The sequence below is a fragment of the Chroicocephalus ridibundus genome, chromosome 2, assembly GCF_963924245.1.
Source record: "Chroicocephalus ridibundus chromosome 2, bChrRid1.1, whole genome shotgun sequence".
Taxonomy (NCBI): Eukaryota; Metazoa; Chordata; class Aves; order Charadriiformes; family Laridae; genus Chroicocephalus; species Chroicocephalus ridibundus.
The window spans coordinates 165305380-165332624 of record NC_086285.1 but is presented as its reverse complement, the minus strand read 5'-3'; the positions used below and the strand labels follow the sequence as shown (position 1 = coordinate 165332624).

General features: G+C 49.7%; 1 protein-coding gene across 2 annotated transcripts; it reads left to right on the top strand.

Annotated features, from left to right (window-relative positions):
* Positions 1–884: 884 nt before the first annotated feature.
* Positions 885–26969, top strand: GPR20 (G protein-coupled receptor 20). 2 transcript variants are annotated; one of them, XM_063324053.1, is made up of 3 exons: positions 921–966; positions 15425–15521; positions 25702–26969. In XM_063324053.1, the coding sequence occupies exon 3, from the start codon at positions 25723–25725 to the stop codon at positions 26821–26823; it is 1101 nt and encodes a 366-aa protein (XP_063180123.1). In that variant the 5' UTR covers positions 921–966; positions 15425–15521; positions 25702–25722; the 3' UTR covers positions 26824–26969. The 2 variants fall into 2 exon arrangements, with proteins under 2 accessions (XP_063180124.1, XP_063180123.1); XM_063324054.1 differs by lacking the exon at positions 15425–15521 and having other exon boundaries at positions 885–966.
* Positions 26970–27245: the final 276 nt, after the last annotated feature.

Here is a 27245-nt window from a genome sequence, read left to right as displayed (position 1 = left end):
ATGGGGAGGGACTCTTTATCAGGGACCGTAGCAATACAACAAGGGGTAATGTTTTAAACTGGAAGAGGGGAAATTTAGGTTAGATATTAGGAAGAAATTCTTTACTGTGAGGGTGGTGAGACACTGGAACAGGTTGCCCAGAGAAGCTGTGGCTGTCCCATCCCTGGAGGTGTCCAAGGCCAGGTTGGATGGGGCTTTGAGCAGCCTGGTCTGGTGGGAGGTGTCCCTGCCCGTGGCAGGGGGGTGGAACTAAATGATCTTTAAGGTTCCTTCCAACCCGAACCATTCTATGATTCTATGATCCTTTGAGATGGTCAAAGCAACTCAAATTGGCATCTCCCTATTCCCTTGGAGACAGACAGTGGCCCCAGCCTGGGCACAGAGGCAGCACAAAGGGGCAGCTGTGTTCGTGTGGCATTGTGTAGGGTCAACAGACCTCCCTCGGTGCCTCAGTGTTCCCTCTCCCCTTGAACCAGCACCAAGGAACAAACAGCCACCAAGCGTGGGGGAAGGCAGTGCTACTGCTCCCCGTTGGGGTGCTGGTGCAGCTGGGAAAGCAGTTCTCTGTGCAGATGTGAGGGTCAGGCCTCCGACATACCCACATCCAGGTGATGATCTACACCCACGGTCAACGTGGGCTCCTTAAGCACCCCGTCTTTCAGCATTATCCCCTAAAATCTCCCACCGCTGGCTGCCCACATCACAAAAACTCCTCTCCAGCTCACCCTCACTCTTCTCCCTTTCCGACCCCTCCCCTCCACCCTGAAGACATCCTTTGACCAAAACGAGCTGTGGAGGCTAGAAAAGACACTGACGTCAATGTAAAAGTAAACCAAAGAGGTCTGGTTCCTGTATCATCACTGCGCCGGGCTGAGGGCTGCGGAGCCAGTGAGAGCACGGTCGCTCAGTCGAGGAATCTGGGAGCGGGCTCAGGGATCGGCAGCTGAGGTTTCTCATCCAGGCTGCGTAAGTACCGGCTGCGGCGTGCTTCGGGCTGGGAAAGGCAGCCAGGGGGGAGAGGGAGGGAGGGAGGGAATTTCACCAGCTGCAGCTGGGGAAGGCAGCGTGCTCCAGTCCCGGAGAGGCTGGAAGCACGCGGATGGGGATGGGAATCCTCACAAGCCGGGTCAAGAGCAAAGCACGTGGGTTTGGACGCGGTTTGGCTCCAGGCAGGTGGGAACAGGCTGGAGAGACGGGTCTGCCATGCCGGGGTCTGCAGGAGTAGAGGAGGGTTGGGTGGTTTAGGGTTGGTGCAAAGGAAGAGAACGTCTCATCAAGGGAAATGTGCGTGTTTCTAGATACTGAACTGGTCCATTTGGATGCCACGGTGCATTTGAACTGGTCCGTTATCTCAGTCAGTGACGTGTGTATGAGGACATATACATGTCTAGATGTAAAAAGCAGGCTGCGGGCAGAGCTGTCGGAGGGATTCTGCATGAAAAATTGAGTATTTCTGATACACCCCTATATACTGACCATGTCTGTCAAGTCCAGCTACACATACACATACGCATCCCCTGTGCAGAACCAGGTACAAAGCTTTTAGACTCAGGCCAGGAAAAAAAGTGGTCTGAGAAGGCTCAAAATGAACTTTACAACATATGGTTAGGAAGGAGAAAGCTTCCCCCGGGGAAACAGTATGGAAATGTCCTTCCTTTGGGTGCTGTGTGTGGATGGGGGGAACAGCTGGGCCAGAGCTGGAGAGGGATGAATGAATGGCCCCGCCAGCTCCATCAGCAAGTCGCTGCCAGCTGAGACATGTCCGGCCGCAGTACATCACACAGAGAGCATCTCCCGTCGCTTACACAAACTATCCTCAGTGGCAGAGTGTGATGAATTGGCAACGCAGCTCTTCGGACTCATTTCAGCTGTGTTTTGGTAACACGAGGCGCCTTTTCTCCTAACATTTCTCACATTCCAGGGCCAATTTCTCTTCTTCAGCAAAAAGCCATCCCTTTTCCCAAAGTGGCAGCTCCTCAGCAAAGCTAAAACTCCCCCCCCCCCATTCAGAAAGAAAAGAGAGTGGGCGTACAAGTTTAATCCCTATTACGTGCGCGTGACAGTCCCAATTGAAAACCACCGGGGCAAATGCCTCTGTCGCCCATGATTAGATGCAATGCTGCATCTCAACACACTCTGTAAATCCATCCCTGAGCAGAGATAGAGGAAAGCTGGGCAGCCACGGAGAAAAGGAGGCAGAAGTGCCCACCACAACCATGCAGCATCTGCCTGCACAAGTGCCTGGCTTTGATGGAAACCTCTTTAGCAAGAAACTTTTCTATCATCTCCTTTGTGCACAGAAATCTCTGCCAACCCAGAATTAGAAGGAAAATCCCCTTCTTCCCCCCCTCCTTTCTTACAAGGACACAGGCCAGCTTAGCAGTGCAATCGAGCAGCTATTTTATTAATCAATTGATTTCAGCGCACTTTGCTTCACTTTGCTCGAGCCTCCTTCCCCATCTCCCCAGTGCATAGAGATAAAATACAGACAGGGAGGCATTTCTCCCCTCCCTGCAGAGCATAAAGGTGCCAAAAGCACCCTACGAGCCTTCCTTCCCCCGTTTTGAAGAAGGAGGCAAAGGCCAAGGAAGGAATTGTACATGAAACATCCCTCACAGCACGTTCTCCTGGAGGCAGAGCAAGCAGAACGGGGGAGGCTGCTGTGAACAGAGCAATAAATCCCACCGCGTGCACGTACACCACCGCCACAGCTCTGCTCCCCCTTACGTGCATCGTGCCCTGGGGATGACGCGGTTCCCGCAGGGACATGGGCTGTCCCGTCCCCTTTCAGGGGGGAAGACCGAGTCCTGTGCTCCACCTTGTCTGAAGGGCTGTGGGATTTCGGCTGTCTGCGTTTTAAGGGGTGGAAACCCATAAACAGGGATGTTTAGCAGGCAGGTGCTCAGCGCATTCGGGGAAACCTCAGCCTTTAAGGAGATGCGAGTCCTGACATCTAAAAAGAGAGACATCCAAATTCCGGAGCCCTTTTTAAAGCGGGAGCCAAAAATCCCCCATGGGAGTAATGTTCTAACAAACAGCAAAGCGCACATTGTTTGGACTTTCCTTTACACCACGGACTGTTATGGCAGGTTTCTCTAAATGCCCAGTTGCTAGGTTTAGGGGGAGGTGAGACAATATATTACCTAAATGTGCATGTTAGCAAACCTCCTGGGACATCTAAGGTAAAGGCTACCGTCTTCTGAGGAATGTCTGCTTCTCAGCAAGCCCATCCGCAAACGTTGCAAGGACCCCGCCACCCCTTCTTGCTCTCTCTTTTACCCCTCCTCCACTTCTCATACTTGCGTTTCAATTTGTAGCTTCCAGCTGCAGATTTTGCTCCCCCTCAAAATGACTGATTAAGGATACCTGAGCAAATCCTACTGACGGCTTAGCAGAGCTTCCCATCTACTAAGTCCTGGAGCCCGGCTAAGGATGACAAAATCCAGACGCAGAAGTAGTTGTGCTGAGGTAAAGGGTGAATCTGGGGAAGCCCACGGCCAGATCAGTAAAGCTGTGTGGGTCAAATGGGACTAGGCTGCGAGCTGGCTGTGACACCCAAAGAAACGATGTCACCCATCAGGATGACACTAACCAGGGATGCTGCTGTTCAATCTCAGCGTGATATTTACTGGGATCAATACACCATTAGTGTATAGACACAGTAACTGAATTCTTTATTACGTCTGTTGCACAATTCATAAAAGGTGTGCATCTCATCTATCACATCCCGGAAAGCACCACTACAGCCATTATCACACACCAGAAAGGATGAATTCTTCCACATTGGTGCAAAAAGATTTACTGTCAAATGCCCCGTCCTCTTCATGTCTCCAGCCACCTTCTCTACAAATGCTTGCCAAAAAGATGGGGCTGTGGGAAATGCCCCTAATGCTAAAAAACGTGGATTATGGCTCCTTGTCTGATGGTCCAGTAGACAGCTCCCCATCCTTGCATGCACTGAGGTTGTGAGCCCTCTCCATGGGATGCCTGGAGAGCTGGATTTGGGTCTCTTTGGGGAGCTGCCCCATAATGAAGCTATCACAAGCAGGCTCCAGCCTCACAGATGAGGTTGGGGACGCTGTGGAGGTTTGCCAAAATTCTGTTTTATTCAGAGATACAAACAGCTGCAAAGACTTGCATTAGAGTAGCTCCTTCGCCGCAGGTAGGTGAAATGGCCCTGAGCTCAGAGCAGGCGGACCCACGCGGAGACCACAGCAGGCATTCATAAGCCACCGGGGTCAGAGTGACAAACCTCAGAGTGACAAACACAGAAGGACATAGTGAAGTGGGCACCCAGAAGGATGTAGTGAAGTGGGTACCCAGAAGGATCTAGTAAAGTGGGCACCTGGGCACAGCAGGAGAGGACACCAAGACAGGCTCATCAGAGTGACCAACTTCTTGTATGACACAAAAAAGACGTTTCTAGCATTCAGGTGCAGAGGGCTGCTGGTGGAGGGCTTACACAGCAGAGTGGTGGGCACAGACATCTACCGTGCAGAGCCAGTGCTGTGCAACCAGCCTCTCTGCTCCATGGGGTGTCTTGAGCACCATCCTGATGGTCTGCCTGCTCTTCAGGGGCCGGCCGGCAGGCAAAGCAAACACTTGGAGCACGCCTTCCCCTATAACCAGCACAGTCTGACTTGTCATTACCCATCTCAGCATGGAGGCCAATGCATTAGCAGGCTTATGAGCAGGACGTTTAGCCAGGTGCAATTTCATCCTCACCCCAAGGGTCCTCTTCTGGCAGGATGGAGAGAGAAAGCGGCGTTGTCACGCTGGGTTTCAACTGCTCGGCACTCGCAGAGTCGCAGTCCCACAGCAGCCAGGCTGGCTCCTTTTGTCCTCGTTGAATATGCCAAGCAATACATCTCTGAGAAAAATCCAGGCTGCCAAGTCGTGTTATGCTGTCTCCAGCTACCAGTTATGCGGATAAATTGATTGTCATTAGAGTGATGAAGTAGCTCAACAAATAAACTTTCAGGAACAAACTAGCCCATTTTTCACACGCTGGTCTCAAGGCTTCCTGCCACTTTGATCAAACACACAGAAAATTGTCTCCAGGCTGCACTGCTGTTAGAGACACAGACTTGTGAAGGCTGGAGCAAGCCAGCAAGGGACAGAGATTTATAATACACCAATAACTCCACATTTGTGGACTGTTGTGCAAGGTAGATTGAGCAGATACTTCCCAAAGGGGTCCAGGGCTGAGTTGTGGAGCAGGCTTGCATGGAGCAGTGTTGCACAGGGCAGGGCTGCATAGGGTAGGGTTGCACAGAATCATAGAATCACAGAATGCTTTGGGTTGGAAGGGACCTTAAAGATCATCCAGTTCCACCCCCCTGCCATGGGCAGGGACACCTCCCACCAGCCCAGGTTGCTCCAAGCCCCATCCAGCCTGGCCTTGGACACCTCCAGGGATGGGGCAGCCACAGCTTCTCTGGGCAACCTGGGCCAGTGTCTCACCACCCTCACAGTCAAGAATTTCTTCCTGATATCCAATCTAAATCTACCCTCCTTCCGTTTGAAATCTTCACCCCTCATTCTATCATTACAGTCCCTGATACAGAGTCCCTCCCCATCCTTCCTGTAGCACCCTTCAGGTACCGGAAGGCTGCTATAAGGTCTCCCCGGAGCCTTCTCTTCTCCAGGCTGAACAACCCCAACTCTCTCAGCCTGTCCTCATAGGAGAAGTGCTCCAGCCCTTGGATCATCTTTGTGGCCCTCCACTGGACCCGCTCCAATAGGTCCACGTCCTTCTTGCGTCGAGGACTCCAGAGCTGGACGCAGTACTCCAGGTGGGGTCTCACGAGAGTGGAGCAGAGGTGCATAATCACCTCCCTCAACCTGCTGGCCGTGCTTCTTCTGATGCAGCCTAGGATGCGGTTGGGTTGATGCAGGATAGGATAGAGTCGCATAAGATACAACCCAGGGAAACCTGTTCTCCCCAGGCTACCCCTTCTCCCACCACCCACAAAAGGGTTTGGCAATGTTGGGAGTAGTGCCTATGCGTTTCCCACCTCAGCAATGCAGATTCAGGTCCGCAGCACAAAGAGAGACAGTTGTCAAATCCCACTGTTGCGGGAAGCCACCATAAAGTTCACCCCGACCGGCAGCCCCCTCGGATGATACCCAGGACTGAAATAGCACGGGCCAGATGTCAGGAATCAGAGGCACTGGCAGGAGAGGGACAGGAAGGGGAGTTCATCCTGCCTCTGGCCCCTGCCTAGATTAGGTCCGTCTCATACCAGGGCTGTTCATCTCCCACTCGCAACAGTATTAAATTCACCCAGAGAGTCAGAGCTATTAAGACACCAGCAATAATAAATCCCAATGGTATGATTCCTCGTGAGCAGCTTACCTAGGAAAGTGCATGATTATTTTAAACACACTGATTTATTAATACACTCGGGATGGCTCAAGCCACTAGCTTTTGCCCAAGGGAGTTCAGCAGTGGAGCTCAGCATCTTGACTCACAGTATTGGGACTGATATATGACTAGCTGTGATCAGATGGCATATCTAAAAATACAGAGCCTGCGGTTTATTTTTCTTGGAAAATGGAAAGACACCCAAAGAAGCAGAGCCCGGTTTAGCAACCACAGCAGGCTGGATTTTTGCTTTAAAGAAGCCAGCAGAATTTGCCCAAAAGAAGGTGCCACTTAGGTTGTGTTACAGCCATGGGATTAACGTGCTGCTCTAGCAATGTGGGGGGGGGGGGTCCTCCGTCTGCCCCGGTTGCTTCTGTGGCTCTAACTCTGTATTACAGAGGCTCTACCTCTGTACTACAGAGAAGACACAGCTTGTGTCTTCTAGAGCAAGACACGAGCAATAAGAGTCCTCTTACCCAAAGGAGGTCTCTACACTGGGACCACCACAAACTGGGCTGGTTATTTAGTACAGGCTTGTACGAACGAGCTAAGCCTTGCGAGATGAACCCACCTTGTACCATTCGCAGGGAAGCTGCTGCAGACATCTCTGCACACGTTACCACATCTCCTTCGGTCATCTAAAGACTAAGCAAGCCCAGTTCTGCTGGTCTGTGCTGGTGGGTCATATTTGCTGGACCTCCGGTCATTCCCACTGCATTGGTTTGGACTTTTTCCAAGGCAGAGACACAGGTGCCTTTCATTAGTCCATTTAACACTATTTATTACATCTAATAGTGCTTTTGTAGAAAAAAATCCCTCCAGATGACACAAAGGGCATGTCAAATAGCACATTGCAGCACCTCCTACCATAACAAAGACTGAAGCTATCAGTAACAAGATGAACTTACGGAAAGGAATGATTCAGCAGTTGCTTCAGCAAAAGCAGGTTGAGCTTTTGCTCCTGATAAAAAATTTGCTTTGAGGCCATAAACACAAACTGGAGTAGGGCTTCGGTCTTCCCTCCATCATGCCATCCATGGCTCACACCGCAATGAGTTCAAGGCCTCCTGGATCACCAGCGGTGACAATCTGTTCCTGTCTATAACCTCACCCCAGCCAGAGAAAGTGTTCCTCAGGATCTTTGAACTGGCACATTTCCACCTGACTCGGGTCTGCAGCAGGTCCCTTTTGCCCCACGTGAGAGAAGAAAAGGTTTGTGATCCTAAAGCAAAACCCATCAATACCACCAACAGTGCCTGGTGGATTCTGCTGCCCACCTATTTATCTTCAAGAGAAAGCTTATTATTCTGGCACTGCAATTTCCAGTAACAAAGCCCTTTAAATCACGTGGATGATTCCCTCCTTCCCTTCCTGAAAACTTCCCAGGGCACGTCTGCACCTTGTGCTTAGAGGGGTCATTTCAACAATGGGGAAACTGAGGCACCTCCCCAGAAAGTGGCTCTTTGTCCCCAGTGAGGCCCCTCACACAGAGCTCTGGGAGCAGGGACCGCCTGCCGGGACAGGAGCTGTAATTCCAAACAGCTGAAAACACAGAGGAAAACACCCCCTCCAAAATAACAGGCGAAAAAGTCAGCAAATGTACCAGCCTCTTCCAGGGGCAGCAATTTTAGGAATCACGTGTAACCAGGCAGCAGCATCAGGGTGGTTGTGGAGTTTTGTTTTTTTCTCCCCAAATGGGGCCCTTTCTTTTCTTCCTGTTACCATAGAGTTTTTCATCACTGTGGCATTTCCTACCATAATCCATCAGATTTATGCTGCCCTGTTCCAGATCGGAGCGTCGCTGAGCCCTGTGCATGTCTAACAAAAGACAGCCCTGCCCTGAGCCATTCGAAATCTCTACAAACCAGGCGGACAAAGGGGACGGGAGAGGAGGAGGATTAGCGTGTTTGCGGAGTGGGAGCAGGGAGAGGATGTCTTTCTCTAAAGTCATTTGAGGACCGTGGGTCCAGAGACCAGATTTTCTGAGTTGCAGGTGTCCTTTCTCCCGGGCCAGGTTGCTCGTAGAGCAAAGGACCCCGGCCGTTGAACAGACGGCCCTGAGAGCACCCCGCTGACCCTTGCCAGGTTTACGTTCGCTGCTCAGTCGGAGCAGGTGGAGGTACCAGACTGGTCCCCTAAGGTCCCCACCACGTCCTTGCCATGTGTTTGTGAATGCCCCTTCTGTCCTCTGCAGCCTCGCAGGGCACAGCGCACCTTGAATTCGTGGTTTTTCCATCTCAGCCCTGCCAAGCTGTGCTTCCCACCTCCCCAAACACAACAGCATAGCGCTGGGAGCCGCCTGGAGGCTTTCTCGACCACCCTCGAGCCACATCCCAGTGCAGCCATGCCAAGCGTCCTGCCAACTCCTGCTTTGCAGCCCTTGAGCCAGATCTGGGCAAGAGCCGCTCTGCCCAGCTCTGACCTCCCCAGGGCATGTGTGCCCAAGAGATGCCAAAGCCCTGCCTGCCTGCGTAGCTTTCCCCTCCACGCATCAGTGTCCCTACGTGCCCAGTGACAAAACAAATCCAGCAGGAAATACTTTGCTGGGAATGGGGAGAGCTCCGCGGTGAGGTTGTGACACTGGACGTTGTGTTCTTGGCAATTAGCTCCCGAAACTTTGAAAAAAATAGCAAGAAGAGAACAAGAGGTGGCTGCTGGCCAGAGTCGGGTTGGGGGGGACATAAAGGTCAGTGCAGGACCCCGCAAAGGATCCCAACGCGGGTTGGATCGCAAGGGGCAGTTGAGATGCCATGTTGGGTGGCCAAAGGGTCTGCAGCTCATTTTATTGGTGCCTTGACGGAGGATCCTTGTCACTGTTCTGAGAGCAGTGGTGAATTGGGCAGACTGGCATGGAGAGGGCTCACCCCCACAGGGTACTTTTATATAAGGACAGGACACATCCAACTTCACACCCTTTGCCACGCAAGATCTGGAGACACAGGGCCAATGTTCTCCAAACTAGTCACCCGGGAGAGACCTCAGGGTCACCGAGAGGGGCAGCTTGGTCTTCATGCCCTGCAGACATCTTCATTTTTTTTTGCAGCTCAGCAGGTCCGTCAGCAAAAATGCCACAGCCTGAGGACAGAAATGGAGGGGGAGGCAATGGTCAGAAAAGTCAATTCCCAAGTATGTGGTAGGCAGGCAGGAAACTGGCTCTTGCACACTCTCTTCCCCGTGCCTGACTCACCCAACAGGAGCCATGACCGTTATTTGGGAACCACTTGTCTTTCCCTGTTCCTCATCAAACAGGCAAATCGTGGCTGGATCCCAACAGCAGAAGCCCCCATACGGCGACCATCTCATCTCCCTCCTTGTATGAACACGCAGATGGGGAGCCTGTTCAGAGGCAGGGCCACACGCTAATGGTGGCCTCTGCCCTTTGCAGTCCTCTGAGGACAGTGGGCGCTGGGAAGTGCCTGTGATCTCAAGCGGTTGGCAGAAGACGCTCTCTGCTCGGGTTCTTATGTCAGGTAGGTGCAGCTGCCTCTGGGCCCTGCTGAGATGCTCTTTCAGAGGCAGCTGGACCATCTTTTACGGCTCACGACAGCCTCTGTTGCCCATGCTGAGAGTCAGGCAAACAACCCTGGGGGTGCTGGACATGACCAGGGGAAGCGGTCCAAGCCCTCCTTCTCCAGGCAGAAGCAGCACATGTTTCTTTGCCTCTTTGGCGCTTCTGCCCAGCATTGCAGGAGGGGGGCAAAGGTTGTCTCTTCCCCGCAGATTCTACCTAGGGATCAGTACAGAGGGCTCTGATCTTTCCCTACAGCCCCTCCAGCTACCGCCTTAGGCATAGCCATCACGAATGTTTCAGGGTTCAGAGCCCAAAGGGGTCTCTGATCTCCCAGATGTCCCAGCATGGCACACCTGGATCACCACGAGACCAGCAGAGAACAACCTCTCAATAGCCCAGCAGCTGAAGCCCCTTCCTGCGCTGGCAATGGAGCAGGACTGAGTGAGGGACAAGGAGCAACTTCCAGCCCCGATTCCCTGTGAACTCGCTTTTCCCTGCACACCCTGTGGTGGCCACCCAAGCCTCTCTCTCTCTGCCACGGGGTTGCTGCAGTCACCTGAGTTTCAGCATCCCTTCAGGGGCCAATTTTGGCTCAGCTTGAGTAAATGAAGTTCTGCAGGGTCAGATCCAGCCCTTGAGCTCCTTCCCACACCTGTTCACAAGGCCTCCCACACTTGTGCCTCACTGGCGAGGAGATTACCACCCACAGCACGAGCAGGACTCAAGCCAAATGTAGGACATGGAGTCAGGGGTTTTCCCTGGCCCTTCTGAGCTCCACCAAACCAGAATAACTACAAGTTGCTCCCAGCAAATCTCAGCTTCTCTCTCCTCTCCTCACTGTTGGCAGGGGGCTGTGAAAGTTATGGCAGGTGCTTTCATCTATCAGGCTCCATTACGGTCTGCAGCAGGGCCGGGACAGAAGCCAGTGTTTTGTTCCTCGTCCTTTGACAGCGTTCCCACACTCCTTCCAGGGGACGGCAACGTACGTCCCACTCACTAACGATAAGGAAGTGTGATGGGACTGAAGCACAAGCCCCTTTGCAAGGAGGGAAATCGCTACACATTTGGGGAGAGTCTCAGTGTCCACAGATTTCCCTCTAAACCAAATGCCATGTGGTGCTTTCTTGGCAGTTATCCTCTGTAAAAGGTGACTCCTGGAAGGGGATCCAGCACAGCAACTTCTCCACCCTTGGTCCATCAGTGAGAACCAACAAAATTCTCTGGGTCAATTCCGCATCTGGCTCACAGCATCCCACGATAGCCCTGGAGTCTCTAGAGAATCAAGAATTTAGGGCTCATGGGGAGTGCATATCATAGGGACATACATGAGTGTTTTACAGCGCTTATTGAGGCCTGAGGATCTTTTGGGGCAGATTTTTCTAGAAGGAAGAGCAGTTGGGGAGGGTAAAATTGATGTAGACTGTTCTCCATGGCATTAACTGGATCTGACATGGCAAAGGGTTTACTCACGTAGCAGGGAGCAGATCCCATCTACTCCTCTCCATCAACCTGCAGCTACACCAGCTGGGCAACCTCCCCTCCAAGCAGTCTTCTGAGGACAGGCTCATGTTTGTGTGCGTTTGTGACTGCGGGCGTTACTTGTTCCCATTTCTCTCTCTGGTTCTCCTGCTTCCTGGTGCAGTAGCAAGACAGTGGAAAAACAGGGAGAATGTTCAATAGAGGTATGTGGGCATGTGAGTTTGCTTTCTCTGAAGTTGCTGGTAAAAAGAGGTTTCCCAGACTGCTCAGTGAAGGTCTCACCCTTCAGTGTCCTCCATGTAGCGAGGATTCCACGTGGTGTCCTCCATGTAGTCATGGTAAAGGCTCCTCGGTTTTCTGAGCTCTGATTCCATCGGGTCCGGGTCCCAGACCTGCTTGGGTAGAAGTTCTCCTTTGCCACTGAAGAAGATAATTCATTTGTGAGGAGCTGTTCAGTATAACAGAGCCTAAATTGAACTTCCTAAAAAAAAAAAAACAAGCATGTTCAGGCACTGGATTCTGGTTTAGGTCCTTACAGAGTTGGTCAACAACATCTTGAAAGCTAATCCAGCCATGTGCCTTGAGCTCATCTCAGCAGTGCAATAGTTTGTTATGCTCTGCCCAGTCTCAATCTCTTCCCCTGCTGCAGGGGATGAAAGGACACTCAGTTGCCCTTTTTAGGGCCACAAAAATGATCCGAGGGATGGAACACCTCTGCTATGAGGACAGTCTGAGAGAGTTGGGGTTGTTCAGCCTGGAGAAGAGAAGGCTCTGGGGAGACCTTATTGTGGCCTTTCAGTACTTTAAGGGGGCTTATAGGAAAGACAGGGACAGACTTTTTGCACAGCCTGTAGTGATACAACAAGGGATAATGGTTTTAAACTAATAGGGGGAAGATTCAGACAGATACAGAAGAAATATTTTACAGTGAGAGTGGTGAAACACTGGCCCAGGTTACCCACAGAGGTGGTAGATGCCCCATCCCTGCAAAAACTCAAGGTCTGGTTGGTCAGGCTCTGTGCAACCTGATCTAGTTGAAGATGTCCCTGCCCATTGCAGGGGGGCTGGACTAGATGACCTTTACCAAACTATTCTATGATTCTGTGATTCTGTGATTTTTGAATAGGACTGGAAAAGTATACCCTTCTCCTGACAAAATCTGAGAAGACATCTCCCCAGGGTGGTGTGTGGTATCAGGCTTCTGACAACCTCCTTCAGAGCCAACTGGCCTCTTGCTTTGTTGCTCTGTGCCACAGAAGACTTTTAAATGGAGCCCTGTCTCATCCTTATTTTACGTGGGGCAGTTAAGGAATTGCTAGGAATTATTGTGGGCCCATAGCACCTTTCCCTGACGTAACTGTGATGTTGACAGGTTGCCCAGAGAAGCTGTGGATGCCCCATCCCTGGAGGTGTCCAAGGCCAGGCTGGATGGGGCTTGGAGCAACCTGGGCTGGTGGGAGATGCCCCTGCCCATGGCAGGGGGTTGGAACTAGATGATCTTTAAGGTCCCTTCCAACACGAACCATTCTGTGTTTCTGTGATTCTGTGAAAGCTAATTTTGGCTGTGACAGGACCTTATTCTACCTACAATCTCAAGACATTCACTACAATATTTAATACTGTTGCATATTCAGCAAATGAGCTTGAAAACTTTCCACTTCCTAAAGCTACACGTTTGTTTTCTTCTTCCTTTCCCCCTCTCCTCCGAGAGGGTGATACATGACTGAAAATCAATATGTGATAGAAGCTCTTCATTCATCAGCTACGGTTGCAACTCCTCCTGAAGCCAAGTGTGGGAACCGTGTCTGGGACAAAGCGCGGCCCCAGGCCCGGATGTGCCTTCTCCACCTTAACAGCAGCATCTGCTTCCCGATATGGCATGCTCTGCGCTATCTCAGGCACAACTTGAAACTTTGCAGCTGTTACCACTCTGAGTCTGCTAAATCCAGCAAGGAGGGAGAGGTCGGGATAGTGGGGGAGTGCAGGGCACTCATTATCCTGTGCCAAGGGATGGGAACAGGGCTCACATGCGTCACGCAGAAGCACAAAACCAAGCCAGTCCTCGCATGGGAAGGGCCAGGTAGTCCCAGAGCAGGTGAAGAGAGTGTAGGGACCAATATCTCACCCTGGAGAAAAGTCTCCTCTCCCGTTCAGTCTTGCATTTGTAACTCCCAAGAGCTGTTTCCTAAGTACAAAGTTTTGTTGACAAGCTGGGGGAAACTTAAGCACTGGCCACCATAGGCAATAAGAATGACAGGGTCCGAGCTCATCCACCCTGCCCAGTGTTGGACTATAGGTTGGTTTCTTCTCTTTTGTTCTTCCCCCTGTTCAACTCCCAAGATGGAATGAAGCGAAGGCAACCGGACAGGGCTCGTGGAGGCCTTCCCATCACACTTGTTTTCCAAGTCATAAGGAAGTGAAAAGCAGATGAGAGCCCAGGCACATGCCAGAGCTGCAGGTCAGTTGTGAAAGGCTGGATGCCTGGATCAGGGGGCACCTAAAGTTAAGGAGGATGTTCCTGAAATTGGGGGAAGAATCTGTCCCTCGTTGTGAGGAAACTCAAAATAGAAAATCAATAAAATAACTAGACAAAAAAGATCAGCTCAGTCTTTCTGGGAAAGATCCAAGGGTGAAAAACTAATTCCAGAAAATGAGGTCAACCTTCTCTAATAACCATAGCTACTGTTTGTGCTCCAGTGAGACACGCATCTGTGGAGTTTACCTCTCCTCTATTTATGGATTTGGCCTCTTGACCTGGAATTCAATGCTGCTCAGTTGATCCTGTCGTGTTGTGACGGGCCATATCCTGCATGTTTATTGCATTGGCACCAGTGTTGTCTTTATCTAAAGGGTGAGGGAAAAGACCAGTCCAGGGCTGACACTAAAATCCAGCATCCATCCTCCCTGTCCTTCTAAATAACTACATTTGATCCAACTTCTTGCTTTATTTTTTTCTGCCTTTTTTTCCCAGATGGGACCTCTAAAGCTACTGTAAACCCTCCAGGGGAGAGAATATCTGTGCAAGCCCTCAAAAAGAGGGCTTTTTTGGTATGCAATTTAGAGCAGTAAGTAACCCATCATGAGGTGGGACTTTGGGGGATTTGGGAGATTTGGGTCCTTGCAGCATTGGTCAACAGAGATATCTTGAAAGCTGATCTGGCCATGTGCTTTGAACCCATCTCAACACTTGGATAGTTCATTATGCTTTGTCCAATCCCAGTCTCTTCTCATAGAGCCAAGGGTGAAGGGATACTCAAATCCCAACTCTGAGATGGACCTGACAATGACTCTACCACCAGTAGGGAAGGGCTGCGTGAGGATGGAGGAAAATGTTGGGGGGCTCCTTGGTGGAACCTCAGGCTCTCTGTTTCCACCCTTGACTAATCTACACTCAGCCACTTCAGCCCAGTCCTTGGATCGATCTTATTAACCCCTCTCCCAAATGACTGCAGCCAGAGCGTCACCGAAGTGTGCGGGGTCACCCTTTGTCTCCCTGTGCAAGGTTTCTTCTCGGGGTCTGGACAGCTGGGTTGGTTCAAAGCATGTCACAGGTTTTGTGGCATTTGGTCCACCTCCTTCCTGCAACTGCCAGGGATGCTTCTGTCTAATCCCAGTTCATATCAGGAAGATGAAAAGAGAGGTATTTTCCTCGTCTCACATGGTGGCATTGCGGTGGCTTGGAGCTGGCAAGTTCTCAGCAAGGAGATTTTGTTCCCACAGAGACACAGGAAAATTGACCCGGGGAGGGGACAAGAGGGGGGCAGCAACATCACGTTTAGTTTACTAGAGATGTTCAGGCATTAGCACCGTAAGGAAGGCTGGAGCCCTCTTTAGAGTTTCCAGCACTTCATAAATTTCAGAGAGATTTAGGGCAAAGAGCCAGATGTTTGGGGAGAAATTCTGAACACTAAAGACAAGTGGAAATATTTTTTTTTTTTGGTAGTGTGTATTTTTTCCCATTAGTTGCAAGGCTATATTTAGAAGGGGGGGGGGGGGGAGAGAGAGCGCGAGAGAGAGATTAGGCATTTCTTCATATTCTGTAGTCACTCCAGTTGTTCTGCTTGTAGGAACAGATGTCTCTTTCCTGGGGCGATAGCATTCAGGTCCACGAGGAAATTTTCTTACCGGCAGTTCCTCTAACATAGAAGGGAGATCGGGCCAGAGGTAAGTCAGTCCGTCGTGGAGGAATACACCGCAGGGACCACTGCAGGGAATGCTTTGGGATATCGGTCAGAGAGAAAGGGGAGGCATGGGATCAGAGAGGTGGCAGCAGGGGCTGGGTGGGAATCACTGGAGACCGTACCCCAAGTCCGGAGTGGAAAGCATGGCTATTGCAGCAGGGAACCCTGGCGGGGATGGTGGGGGAGAGGGTCCTGCACCCAACATGTGGATGAGCAGCTCGGGAAGCCCCTGGCTCTGCCCTCGGGGCAAGTGTGGAAGTTCATCAGGAGGTGCCCAACCTGGAGAGGGGCTTCCCCTGCTGTGAGCTTCTCTGCTTTTGGGTTTTGGGGCAGTGCTGTGCTACTTGATTGTTTCCTGAGGAGATGGGCTTGATGAAAATTGTGCAAAGGTACTGGTTTTCCCTCACTGAAAAGTACTTCGGCGGCTCTTGTGAGGGGTGGGCTGATGTCTCGTTTGTATCTGTGTATTCCCAGGCACAATGAAATCTGGGGGAAATGTGTTCAGGCAGGGTTTGGAAGCCAGGAGAGGAGACAGTGCACTGCCTGGCATGGGGTGAGCTGTGACTGGGGATGTTTTACCTCTGTTTGGCTGTGCAGGAGGGCGCGAGCTCAACTCTGGGAAAGGTGCTGTTTTCTTTCTGTGAATGTGCTTGCTGGGTCAGTCTGAGGAGAAACAGGTCCATTCCAAGGTCCTTAACCAGGTTCCTTCAGAAACATCCCCTGCTTTCATAGCAACACACCCACTAACAGCTCAAAGTTTTTCCAGGTTAACCTGGAAAATCCAAAATTTGCAAATCCCTGCAAGCACGGGGAGCACAGTGCCTAGCAAAAGAAACCACAGAAACCAGTCTCCAAAAGGGTTAAGATCCGGTTATCCATCCTGGGATGCCTCAAAAAAAAAGTCTGCTCCCTGGCCAGGTCTCCCATCTCACTGCATTCCCTGGGCCAAGCCCAGGCATGGCTCCGTGCCTCAGTTTCTCCCTGCAGCCAAGAGAGCAGCACGACTTGAAGGGAGCGCTGGGCTGCAGAGCTGCATCCCTGGCAGGCTTGGCTGCTGCTCAACCCACTGCATTGCCCCTTCGTCCCTTCCTGCATTCGTGCCTCCTCCCTGGAGCATCACCTCTTCTGTCCTGCATCCTTGGGCCACGCAGGACCCCAGGGTATTCCTCAACCGCAAACCTCTGTTGCTCTGTCCTTCTCAGGCTTTTTGCCAAGGGACAGAGGAAGCAGATGAAGGCAGAAAGAGGGAAAAGTGCGCAAAGATTGCTAAATTTGCAAATTAAGAAGTTCCTTTTCGAAAGCAAGCGGCAATGCACAGGCCAGGTGTTGCTCGGTTTAATCTCACATGATGTTTTTTACACTCGTCTGTAAAGTTCCTGTATGTGCCTATATGGTAATTTTCACTGCGGGGTTCTCCTTGTACACAGCCATGATGGCTGTTATTCCAAACTGACATTTCTAGCACTTTGTCCCAGACACCCTTGAAATGCTAGATGGATTACCGTAATCCCAATAAAATCAAACGCATTTCTCTTGTACTGTTATAACCTCCCAAGAAGACAGGCACAAATCCGTCTCTACTGGCTGGACCTATAAAACTCCAAATCCACATGTTTCTTTCCAGATCTAGCTTTTTAAAAAATATTTAAACCCTCTTGGAAAAAAAATTTCTCCAAAAAATAAGCGCTTTTCCCTCACATTCTACTGGTCCACGAGGGACACAGGCAGGAAGTCATGCTCTGATTTCTCTTAAAATGTCAGAGCTAGAAACGCACAGCATCTACTGCAGAGATGTCACTCCATGCTCCCTCGTGACAGATGGCACTCGGTACTAGCCCTGACAGGCTACGAGATGTTGGTCTTTTAAATGCTAACAGCAAGATTTCTAGAGCATGCAGCAAGACGCTTAATATTTCTGTCACTCCAAGGACAAGATCTGGTAATGTAGAAAAGAGGGACATGAACAATGCAACGGTGTCAATAAGGCATTGTAGATGTCTAAACATTTCAGGAGGGACTTTTCTACACAGTGCGGTACAAAGAAGCAGGCGGAGGTGTAAACCCTTTATTAGCACTTTAAGGTGACCAGTACTAGCAAACCTCATTAGAGATGTGCTGAAGGACCTCTGGGTGCCCAACGCTGCTGGGTGCACATTTGCAGGTCCAAAGCCAATGTATGTACAATCCCACTTCTTTCTTTGCTTGTACTGGTACATCTGGGCTCCTTCTTTCAAGGGCTGAGGCATTACTGCTGCAAATGAGCAGAGAGGAGGTATAAACTTATAAGAAATCTGCCAGCACATGAATTTCCTGCTCTGTGTATCTTTGGGAGCTTCGTTCCATATTTTCCATGCATACTTAGGGCAGGGCTGGGGGAGGAACATGCAGATCTTTCTGGTCTGGTGGTCCTTCACCTTGTTTTAAGCAGCAGGTTCAAGCCTAGATGCAGAGAGCAGGCATCTGGGCCAAGGCGAGTGGCCTCCCTCCCATCTGGGTCACTTTGCTCTGTGAAGAAGAGGAATGCAGTTCAGAGAGCTGTGCTCTCCCTCTTCTAACTGGCAGTGATCCCTCATCCCCTAGGATGACCTGTTGGATTAAATCATTGCTTGAGCACCCACAGGCTATTGCTTGTCCCAAACTGAACGAGGCATCTGGGTTTCTCACTCTCAGAAGACCTGATTTTGGTCTTAGGCTTGCTGGGGAGCATGAGGTCCACTCAATATGCACACAGCCCTGAACACAGCACGGTGTTCGATGGCACTATCCATCGCCCATCCATAGCAGGGCCTTGGAGATGAAGGACCATACGTAGACTAACTGAGCACATCAGGCAGGAGGTAAACGGCTCAACAGCACATCAGCAACACCAGCCCAACAACCAGCATCGCATTAGCCCCCACACATCCTTAATCTGTGACAGTTTACATGACTTGAAGGACAGCCCAGACTATGCCTGGGACTGGACATCCGAGATTTTTCTCTGGCCAGATGGGAAATCTGATTCCCATGGGCAACTTCAGAGATGCAAAAGTCAGTAACGGGGGTTAATCCCTCTTGCTGTTGTGCAAAGTGAAGTTCACAGCTTTCTTCTTCCAGACAAAAGCTGTAATTCAGCACATGGCCATTCAAACCACCGGACAAATTAGGAGTTGCTGGCCATCACAATTTTCATTACACGTGGGCAAGCATGCCATGGCTGACCAGTGCAGACACCAGGCAATTAGCTATCACCTGTCCCCAGTCAGGCTGGTTTTGCCATGAGAAAGATATGATTTAGTATAAATCTGAAATTATTTCACTTCAGGAAAAAACAATGAGAGGCAGGCAACGCTCTCTCTTTGCAAAGAAGCCATCCAGCCCTCTTTACAGTGTTTCAATGCCAAAGCAATTGTGAATTTGCAGATAATAAGACCTAAATGAAAGGATATGTGGTGGAGAGTGCTAGCAAACTCCTTGCAGGTTCATAGTAGAGGAAACAAGGACACTCTCAATGCCTATTTGTGTGTCGGCTCTGATTCCCTCCATCCTCCTAATGTGTTTCAGCCTGTTGGCTAATTTCAACCCAAGTTTGGCAGAAGGGAAACATCACCTCAATTTTCAGGAAATTAGGCAGCAAAGAGAGGAGAAAGTCAAACAAGCGTCGGAGCCAAGGGAAGAGCCTGAATGTGAGTGCTCATTAAGGCAGTCAAGTGTCCACATGGGAAAAAGTTATAATAAGCATCTCAACCAGGGCAAAGCATTCATCCAGCCCTGCGAGCCGCTGCAAGACATGAAACCATAAGAAAGCAGGTGTCATTTAATCTGACACTCACAGGACTACATGGTTTGTGTCTCCAAAGCACCTTTAATTTGCACGGCACTGGAGGGAAAGGAATAATCCAACTCTGCAGTTGGTTTGACTATTTCCAACTGCAATTTCCCAGCAGTTGGGTGTACCACACACTCTGTCTGGCCACCCTCAGACCTGCAGGCTTCTAGGAGACATCAAAGCCCAAGAATCAAGTGAGAGCAGAGATCTGATGCCCTCAAGTATAGGATCTTCCCTGTCCTGGGAATAGCCCCCCAGTGACCCTAAAGCCCCATTTCTGCTTTAGGGTCAGATGTTTTTCCCATGGGCATTAGCTCCCTTCTCACAGCCTGAGGGCTAGATGGGCACCAGCTTTTCCCTCTCAGCAGCTGGATTCATTCCCTTTGTCTCCCTTTCTCCCTCAGTTCCCACTGTCAGCAAACCCACCCTCCCCAGACTGAGCATGAGGCACGCAGAACAAGCTCTACCACGTATAGGGCAAGGTCCTCGACATGCACAAAAACACCATATTTGGCCAGTTTGAGCCAGAGTTGAGCGAGAGCTTGCCAGAAGGAGAATCATACAATTTAAACTGAAAGAGAATGAGTTTAACCCTTCATTTATAAATACAATGATAAATCACCCAGGGAACTTTAAACACGGAAAGGCTGCAAAGCTAAACACAGACTGCTGCCATCCCAGGCAGCAGAGTAACACTAGCAGGCAGGACAGGGTGCGGGGGACAGGGGAATGATAGAGGAGCCAGGCTGCCATGTTAGGTGGAATGATTAAGGACAGGGAGATGAGAAAAGCTGTTTATACTAAATAACACTGGCTCACGTTCGTTAATGTCCTTTTCATCTTTCTGATTCCAGGGCATGGCTCTTGTTCTCTGTCTCTAGGTCTGCACGCAGAGATCCTATCTGCACACACCAATAAATAACCCTTTTGGAGAGCAGTTAGGACAAAGCTCGGTTGCCTGACCTGCCTTTTCTTTTGTATCCCATTACTCGAATTGCTGAGCCAGATCCAAAAGTCCCCTGGGTCAAAGAAGTGAACCCCGTTAACTTCAGCGAGTGGAGGGTGAGGCTTAAGGCAAGCAAAAAGTTGGGTGGAATGAAACACAGGATGGTCAAGGACATGCTCCTGCGGCAGACGTAGCGTTGAGCTGCCCATTCTAAATGAACAAGTGTGATGCCAAGCAGCGAGCGAGGGAGGGAAGAGGCTGCAAGACCTGGTTTCAGCACAGCGACCATCTGTTTCCTATTTGGCCCAAGAACGACGGAATTGGTTGTGTCACGCAACAACGAGAAAGCATTTCAGAGCAAGTCCCCCTCTCCCAGTGCTGAGCAGGGACCTTTACCAGAACAAGGGAAACCAGGTCAACTTCCAGTCTCCGTCCCTCCCCTTATCCCATTTCTACCCAGATGCCTGCTGTACTTTTAAGGAAATGCTACCCACAGTCTCCCAGCCAGACAGACAAAATCCAGCCGGAGAGGTATAATATAACAGCATAGGCCAACTGGTGCGGTCAGACGGCGCTCAGAAGGATGCATGTTTACCCATCTCGGGCTTTGCAGACTGGCAGCTCCAAGAAACAGGGATTGCATGGAAATCTGGGGGGCTGACAGCTAAATTAGGCAAGAAGAAGGCTGAGATCCAAACCCTTTGAAGATTTTAGGAAGGGGGTTAGCACAAAGGCTCGTTACTCTGTAAGCAAAGGTGATTGTGCTTCTTATAGCTCTGCCTGACCTCATGCCACAACTGCAAGCAATAAATAGTATGAAAAATAGCAAAATAAATGTTTGCAGAGGCTGCAAAGTTTCTCATGTCTTTAGCCATGACCTTCACTGGCTGCTATATGCCACCACACCATGGTGATGGGTAGCTGAACTGACTCACTTTAACACCTGCATGAGTATTTCTGATGGCAGAGATAGAGACCTGGTTGGTGTAATTTTTTTGATGGAGGACTAGAGGGGGTGGGAAGAATTGGAAATCTTTGGAAATGTTTGCTTTTCCTCAGACATGAGGTCACGCTGCCATTCTGGGCCTTGTTCAGCCTGCTGAAAGATGGGGCAACGTACCTTTGTCAAGTGCTTGGAGACCCACAATGGAAAAATACTTAGTAGCTGTTAACCAGGGGTTTGGTCCAGCTCCACCGCATTAAAAGCACCCAGAGGAATGCTGTTGCTTTGCCAGTACAGCTCTCCGTCCCCTCTGCTTGTCAGCCATGAGATGAGGGCAGTCCCACAAAGAAAGGAAAAGGCCATTCACCCAAACATCCATCGTAACAATTTGATTAGAGGAAGACTTTTCCCACTGCAGCCCAAGAGGCAGCTTTTCCACAGCCTGTCAGTCAGGAAATCTTCAGAATTAATTAAATTAGTTGGGACTTCTTTCATGTAGTTGCTTGGATTTTGAGTTCAGGCAGGGCAGCGATGGACTGGGGAAAGACACGAACTCTAATTCAGCTCCTCCCTTGCATATTTAATTTGGCAAACAAAATGCTGCCTGTTTTTTAGCTGTTTACTATATCTGGAGTTTATTTCCCTGCACGTGGGGCTCAGTGGAAGAGGTGACTGTGTAAGTCATCACGCTGTATGTGCTGATGATTTTAATTTCTGTGTACGGACAGTACTCATAGCGGATCTTTTTCCATCAGTCTGTAAAGTGCCCTACCCACCTCAATAGCATTTGTGAGGATTAGCAACATCTGAATGCGTTTTGAGTTACTGACTTCACTGAGGCAGGAAAGGAAAAATGTAAGACGAATATCAGGTGTTCATGATAAAGGATCTGAGCCTGAAGAAAAATCTCCCAGCAGAGGCAAGCTGCTAACACAATGTAAAATCAGAGCAAACGGCTAATGCCTGAGAATTACAATAAGACAAATGCATACGCAACTGAATACACTCAGGCCATGCGAAGGGATGGGATGGGTGATTTTGTCTTCTCCCCTTGTTCAACTATCTGTATGAACACAGATATACAAGCTTACGCTGCACCCAAGGGGCAAACAAGTCTTTATTTCTTGGTTTGCGCTGGTGCAATGGCTTCCACGGTGCTCTTCTTGACAGCATCTGCAAAGAGAAATCTGGGAGCAGATCCAGGCATCTGCTCCTTTCAGTTTGTTTTCATAATTAAAGAGCAAAACAAACAAACAGGGAAGATCAGATGGTGAGAATATTAGAAAATCATTAGAAAAAGGGCCAGCATTCTGCATTCTCCCCATGCATCTTTCTCAGGTGCCAGACTTTGCAGCTCCACTACCTTCAGCCAGTCTTGGGTCCAGTTTTTCCTGGTATTCACTGAGGACGTGCTTGAACAAAATGTAAAGAGACGAGACTCTTCCCCAGGAGTCTGCAGGCTCAATCAGGCCCAGACAAAATAATATGAACATGTGCACTACTTTGGCTGCCACTAGAGTTCAGTGCCGGGTGAGGTAATCCGGTCATTCCTGACACACAAGACGTTCCAACATCCAGTTGCTGCTGGAGATGGCCTAAGTGGGGACAAGTTAGGATTGCTCCTCTTTGCCCAGCAGTTCTTTGGGACATCACAGGTGGTCTGATCCCAGGCTTCAGGGTTTCAGTCCCGCAGCATGATCCGAAACTGGGTTTGATCTAAGGAGGGCTTTATGGCTGAGCACCAGCCATTCCAATGGACAATACAACTACTTGGGTTTGAGTAGCTACCTAAACAGAAAAAAATTGCCATTTGAATGCACATATCCTTCTAAGTTCAAGGATATTAAAACCCAGCTTTTTCTTTCACATTACTTCCATAGACTAGATGAGAGGCAAGAAGAAACTAGAGCAATCACCAGACCCCAGGCCAACAGACCTGAGCTCGATCATGATGGCAAAGTCACTTCTCCAAGAATTTCCAGAGGGAACTTCACACCTGGTCCTATAAATTCTCAGTCCTAACCTCTGCTTTTGCTCAACAAATGTTCTGCTACATGCTCACCTGGCTTGAATGAACCACACAGAATAACCACTAGGCTGTAGTCCTCATGGACTCTTGATCTGGAATGTTGACCATTTACCAAATATATTTCATTCCCAGCCCTCTCCAAAGTAAGAAGGGTCAGGAAAGCACCCACGCTTTGGTCACTCGGTCCTCCATAGAAGCCTGCCTGGCCATACCCCATGACCCCATTCACCAGTACAGGCTGGGAACTGCTCTACTGAAAAGGACATGGGTGTTACGGTGGATCTTAGGCTGAAAAAGAACCAGCAAGCAGTGTGCGTTGCAGACAAGGCAAAGTACATACTGTGCTACATCAGGAGATTCATGGTCAGCAGATGGAGGGGAATGATTACCTCCACAGATTCATCACTGAAGAGGTATCTAGTTTGGAACCACGCTGTTCAGGGGAATGCTGAAAGACAGGAGAGGGTCCAGCAGAGGCTTTACCAGGACGGGAGGAATGCACCAGTATAGCCTGAGACCAAATAGATGGAAAGGGGCTTTGCAGAGGACTTGGGGGTCCTGGTGGACACCAAGTTGAACATGAGCCAGCAATGCAGCCTTGTGAGAAAGAAGGCCAACAGCCTCCTGGGTTGCCTTAGGAGGAGCGTTGCCAGCAAGTTGAGGGAGGTGATTGTTCTCTTCTGCTCAGCACTGGTGAGACGTACCAGCAGTGCTGTGTCCAACAAATGCACAGAGACTTTGGAATCTCTTCTCCCAAATCCCAGTTCCCCAGCTCTTTATTCCAGAGAGATCTGGAAGCCTTCTGCTTTTGTCAGGAGGCATGGTGGAGTTCAGGAACTTGAGAGTTATGGCCAGCAGGGATTTGTAGCTCATTAGATCAAGAAGCAAGCTTTTGGTGGCTAGGCAGGAAAAGGCTTTGGCTCTTGTCAGGCAGGCTGAGAGCTGCCGCGATGCTCTCTGGACCCAGTTAGGACTGTCCCTGCAAACCATTTGCTTCTGGCCAGCAGGAACTCTCCTGAGGATTCACTTTTCACTGAAAAGCTTCTGACCTAGGTAGCTTCCTCCTCTGCTTTGTACACGGCCACCAACAGCTTGAAGCATCTTCCAGGCAATGGGACACCTTCGGTCCATCCTCCCGATTCCCATAAGAAGCGAAAAGGATTAGTGCAGGCAGAAAGCCAGCTGCCAGAGGGTGGGACATGCTTGGGGGATATTCAGACTCCCTCAGCAATCCAAGCCTTCCTCACTGAGACACGCAGCCTAGGCACACCGTGGTTCCTGTGAGGGCTGGAAGATGTTTGCAGCTCCTCGTCTCCTAGCCCTTCCACACTTGGCTCTTTGGTAGCAGGGATTTCAAACCCTCATAACTCAAGTCTTTCAGCATCATTCTCTGCTGATTCAAGCTGATTTTTTTAACCTCAAAGTCCTGCTCAAACACTTTGAGATATTCCAGACATTTTTCAACCATTTATTTTTATTGAAACCAGCCAAGTCTCTGTATATGTTGGGCTTTTTTTAAAATCTTTTTAATATACAAATCAGTTTAAAATACTGTGTAAGTCAGGAATGATTTGCAAATTAAACTGTCAAACTCTGGCAGGCGTAGCGGCTGACGCCCTTGGTTTGAAATCTCCTGGCTGCTGTTGCTGTGTGTGCAGATCTCTAGAAGATGCCACACAACCTGCTTGTGTTTTCTTGGAAAATTCAGCCATCCTTTGATTTGAGGAAAATCTTACAGTTCCTGAAAATGCTGCTGCCTGTAACTCTCTAATGGGATCACCTGGACAAGGGAAGGGATGTGATATTTTAGGAGTCAGATGCTGGGGCTATGGTTGTGCCAATAGGTTGGGCAAATGTCTTCTGGCTGCCAGCACTACCCTGCTCCTATGGCAGGGCAGGAAGAGCCTCCAGCCAGGAAGAAGCTGCTCCAATGGAGCATATTGGCCTGATCCTCCCTGTCGCAGCAGAAAATGGCCTGTGCCTTCCATAAGCATCAAAGCACCCTGCTTGGACTCAGCAACCCTGCCTGTTTCTCTGGGCCATTTGCCACGTGGCTGGCTCAAACATGACCACGTGTAGGTCCCCCCGACTTTCCCTTCTCCTTTGCTCCCCTTGGCATAGTTCACTTCTCTGTTCTTGCTCAGGCCTTAAAACCACTTTTGCACAGGGCAGAGGAAGAGAAACTTGAAGTGGGGATTGTGTGTCTTCTCCAAAACATGCATCTACAACCACTGGAGGCAGTAATTATAAACCCAGGTATTTTCCTAGCAATTATTGGTAATTCCATATGGACAGATGAGACACTCAGAGAGTACAGCAGTATACATAACTACAGAATATGTACAAATATGTTGATTAAAATGTTCTTAGGTGACAATATTTTGAGCCCTAAGGAACGCTGACTTAACCATCAATACATCTGTTTCTTTTCTTCCAGATTGCTGGGAAGTCAGTGACCATGCCTACCTCTTCCACCCAACTGCCAGCCCTTGACTCTATGAACGCCACCCAGCAACCTAACTCCAGCATCTACTTGTTCTCCAAGTTCATCCACCCCGACAAAGAACTGTACACAGAATTTTACAGCCTGTGGATTGCCCTGATGATAGTCAATGCCATCATTTTCCTGGTGGGTGTTGTGCTGAACAGCTTGGCACTGTACGTCTTCTGCTTCCGTACCAAGACAAAAACCACCTCTGTTATTTACACCATCAACTTGATTGTTACAGATCTCTTGGTGGGCTTTTCCTTGCCTGTCCGGATCATCATGTTCTATAGTGCAGGGGACTGCCTGAATTGTTCCTTGGTTCATATCTTTGGCTACTTTGTCAACATGTACTGCAGCATCCTCTTCTTGACGTGCATCTGCGTTGACCGCTATCTGGCAATTGTACAGGTGGAGGCCTCACGTAAATGGAGGAATCCCACCTGTGCCAAGGGGATCTGCGTCTTCATTTGGATCTTTGCCACTGTGGTGACCTTCTCCATCCTGACCATGGCAATACAGTTTGCTGAGTGCTGCCTCTCCAAGATTCTGGTCCTGATGGTCTGCGAGTACTTCTTCCCCCTCATCATAATCATCTTCTTCACCACCAGGATTATGTGTGCTCTGTCCAAGCCCAGCCTCATGCACCAGAGTCGGGAGAGGAGAATGAGGGCTGTGCAACTCCTTATCACCGTCCTCATCATCTTCATGATCTGCTTCACTCCTTTTCACGTGCGCCAGGTAGCAATCTCCATCAACACAGGCATGCCCCATGATGTCAGCCTCCTCGTTTACCATGTGACAGTGACTCTGAGTAGCCTCAACAGCTGCATGGACCCCATTGTCTACTGCTTTGTGACCAATAACTTTCAGTCGACCATGAAAAACATCTTCAGGAAAACCGAGCCAGAGCAAACCAGTGTGGACATCCTGGGTATGAATAAGAACTGCAAGGGCTCCAATGCAATTATCGCCTTCTCAAACACATTAGGAAGCCCTGTGAGCTTGCCGTCACCAAGCAGTGTCCAGATAAAACCCACATCTGATGGGACACGCTGCAGTAAACCAGTGTAATGATGCTGGAATATTACTAGGATGCACGGTACTGTTGTCTTTGACGTCTTTGTTTTTTAGGCTGAGGTTCAGAATGACGGTGGTGGAATTTATTCCTCAAGAACACTGTGGTCTGTTTGGAAAATGGAACTTGCAGTGCTATTTGTTAGTACCAATACAGAAGAGAGTCTATTAATTACTGTTCCCAACAGGAAACTTTTCTTTGTATTTTAATACAGACATTTTGCTAGCAACAAATTCTTTACTGTGTTTTTATGTGTGTGTGTTTGACATCGTAATGCAACACTCCTAGGGTGACTTAGAAAGCAGGCAATCTGTTTTCTATGAAAGCCTTTGAGCCTTGGGCATGGGCTTAAGAGTAAATGATAAGAGTGATATTTCCAGAGCTATTCACTACAAAGATTTTAGACGCCAATGGAGTG

Excerpts from the sequence above, each read along its gene's own strand:
- GPR20 (XM_063324054.1), top strand. The coding sequence starts at position 25,723 with ATGCCTACCTCTTCCACCCAACTGCCAGCCCTTGACTCTATGAACGCC.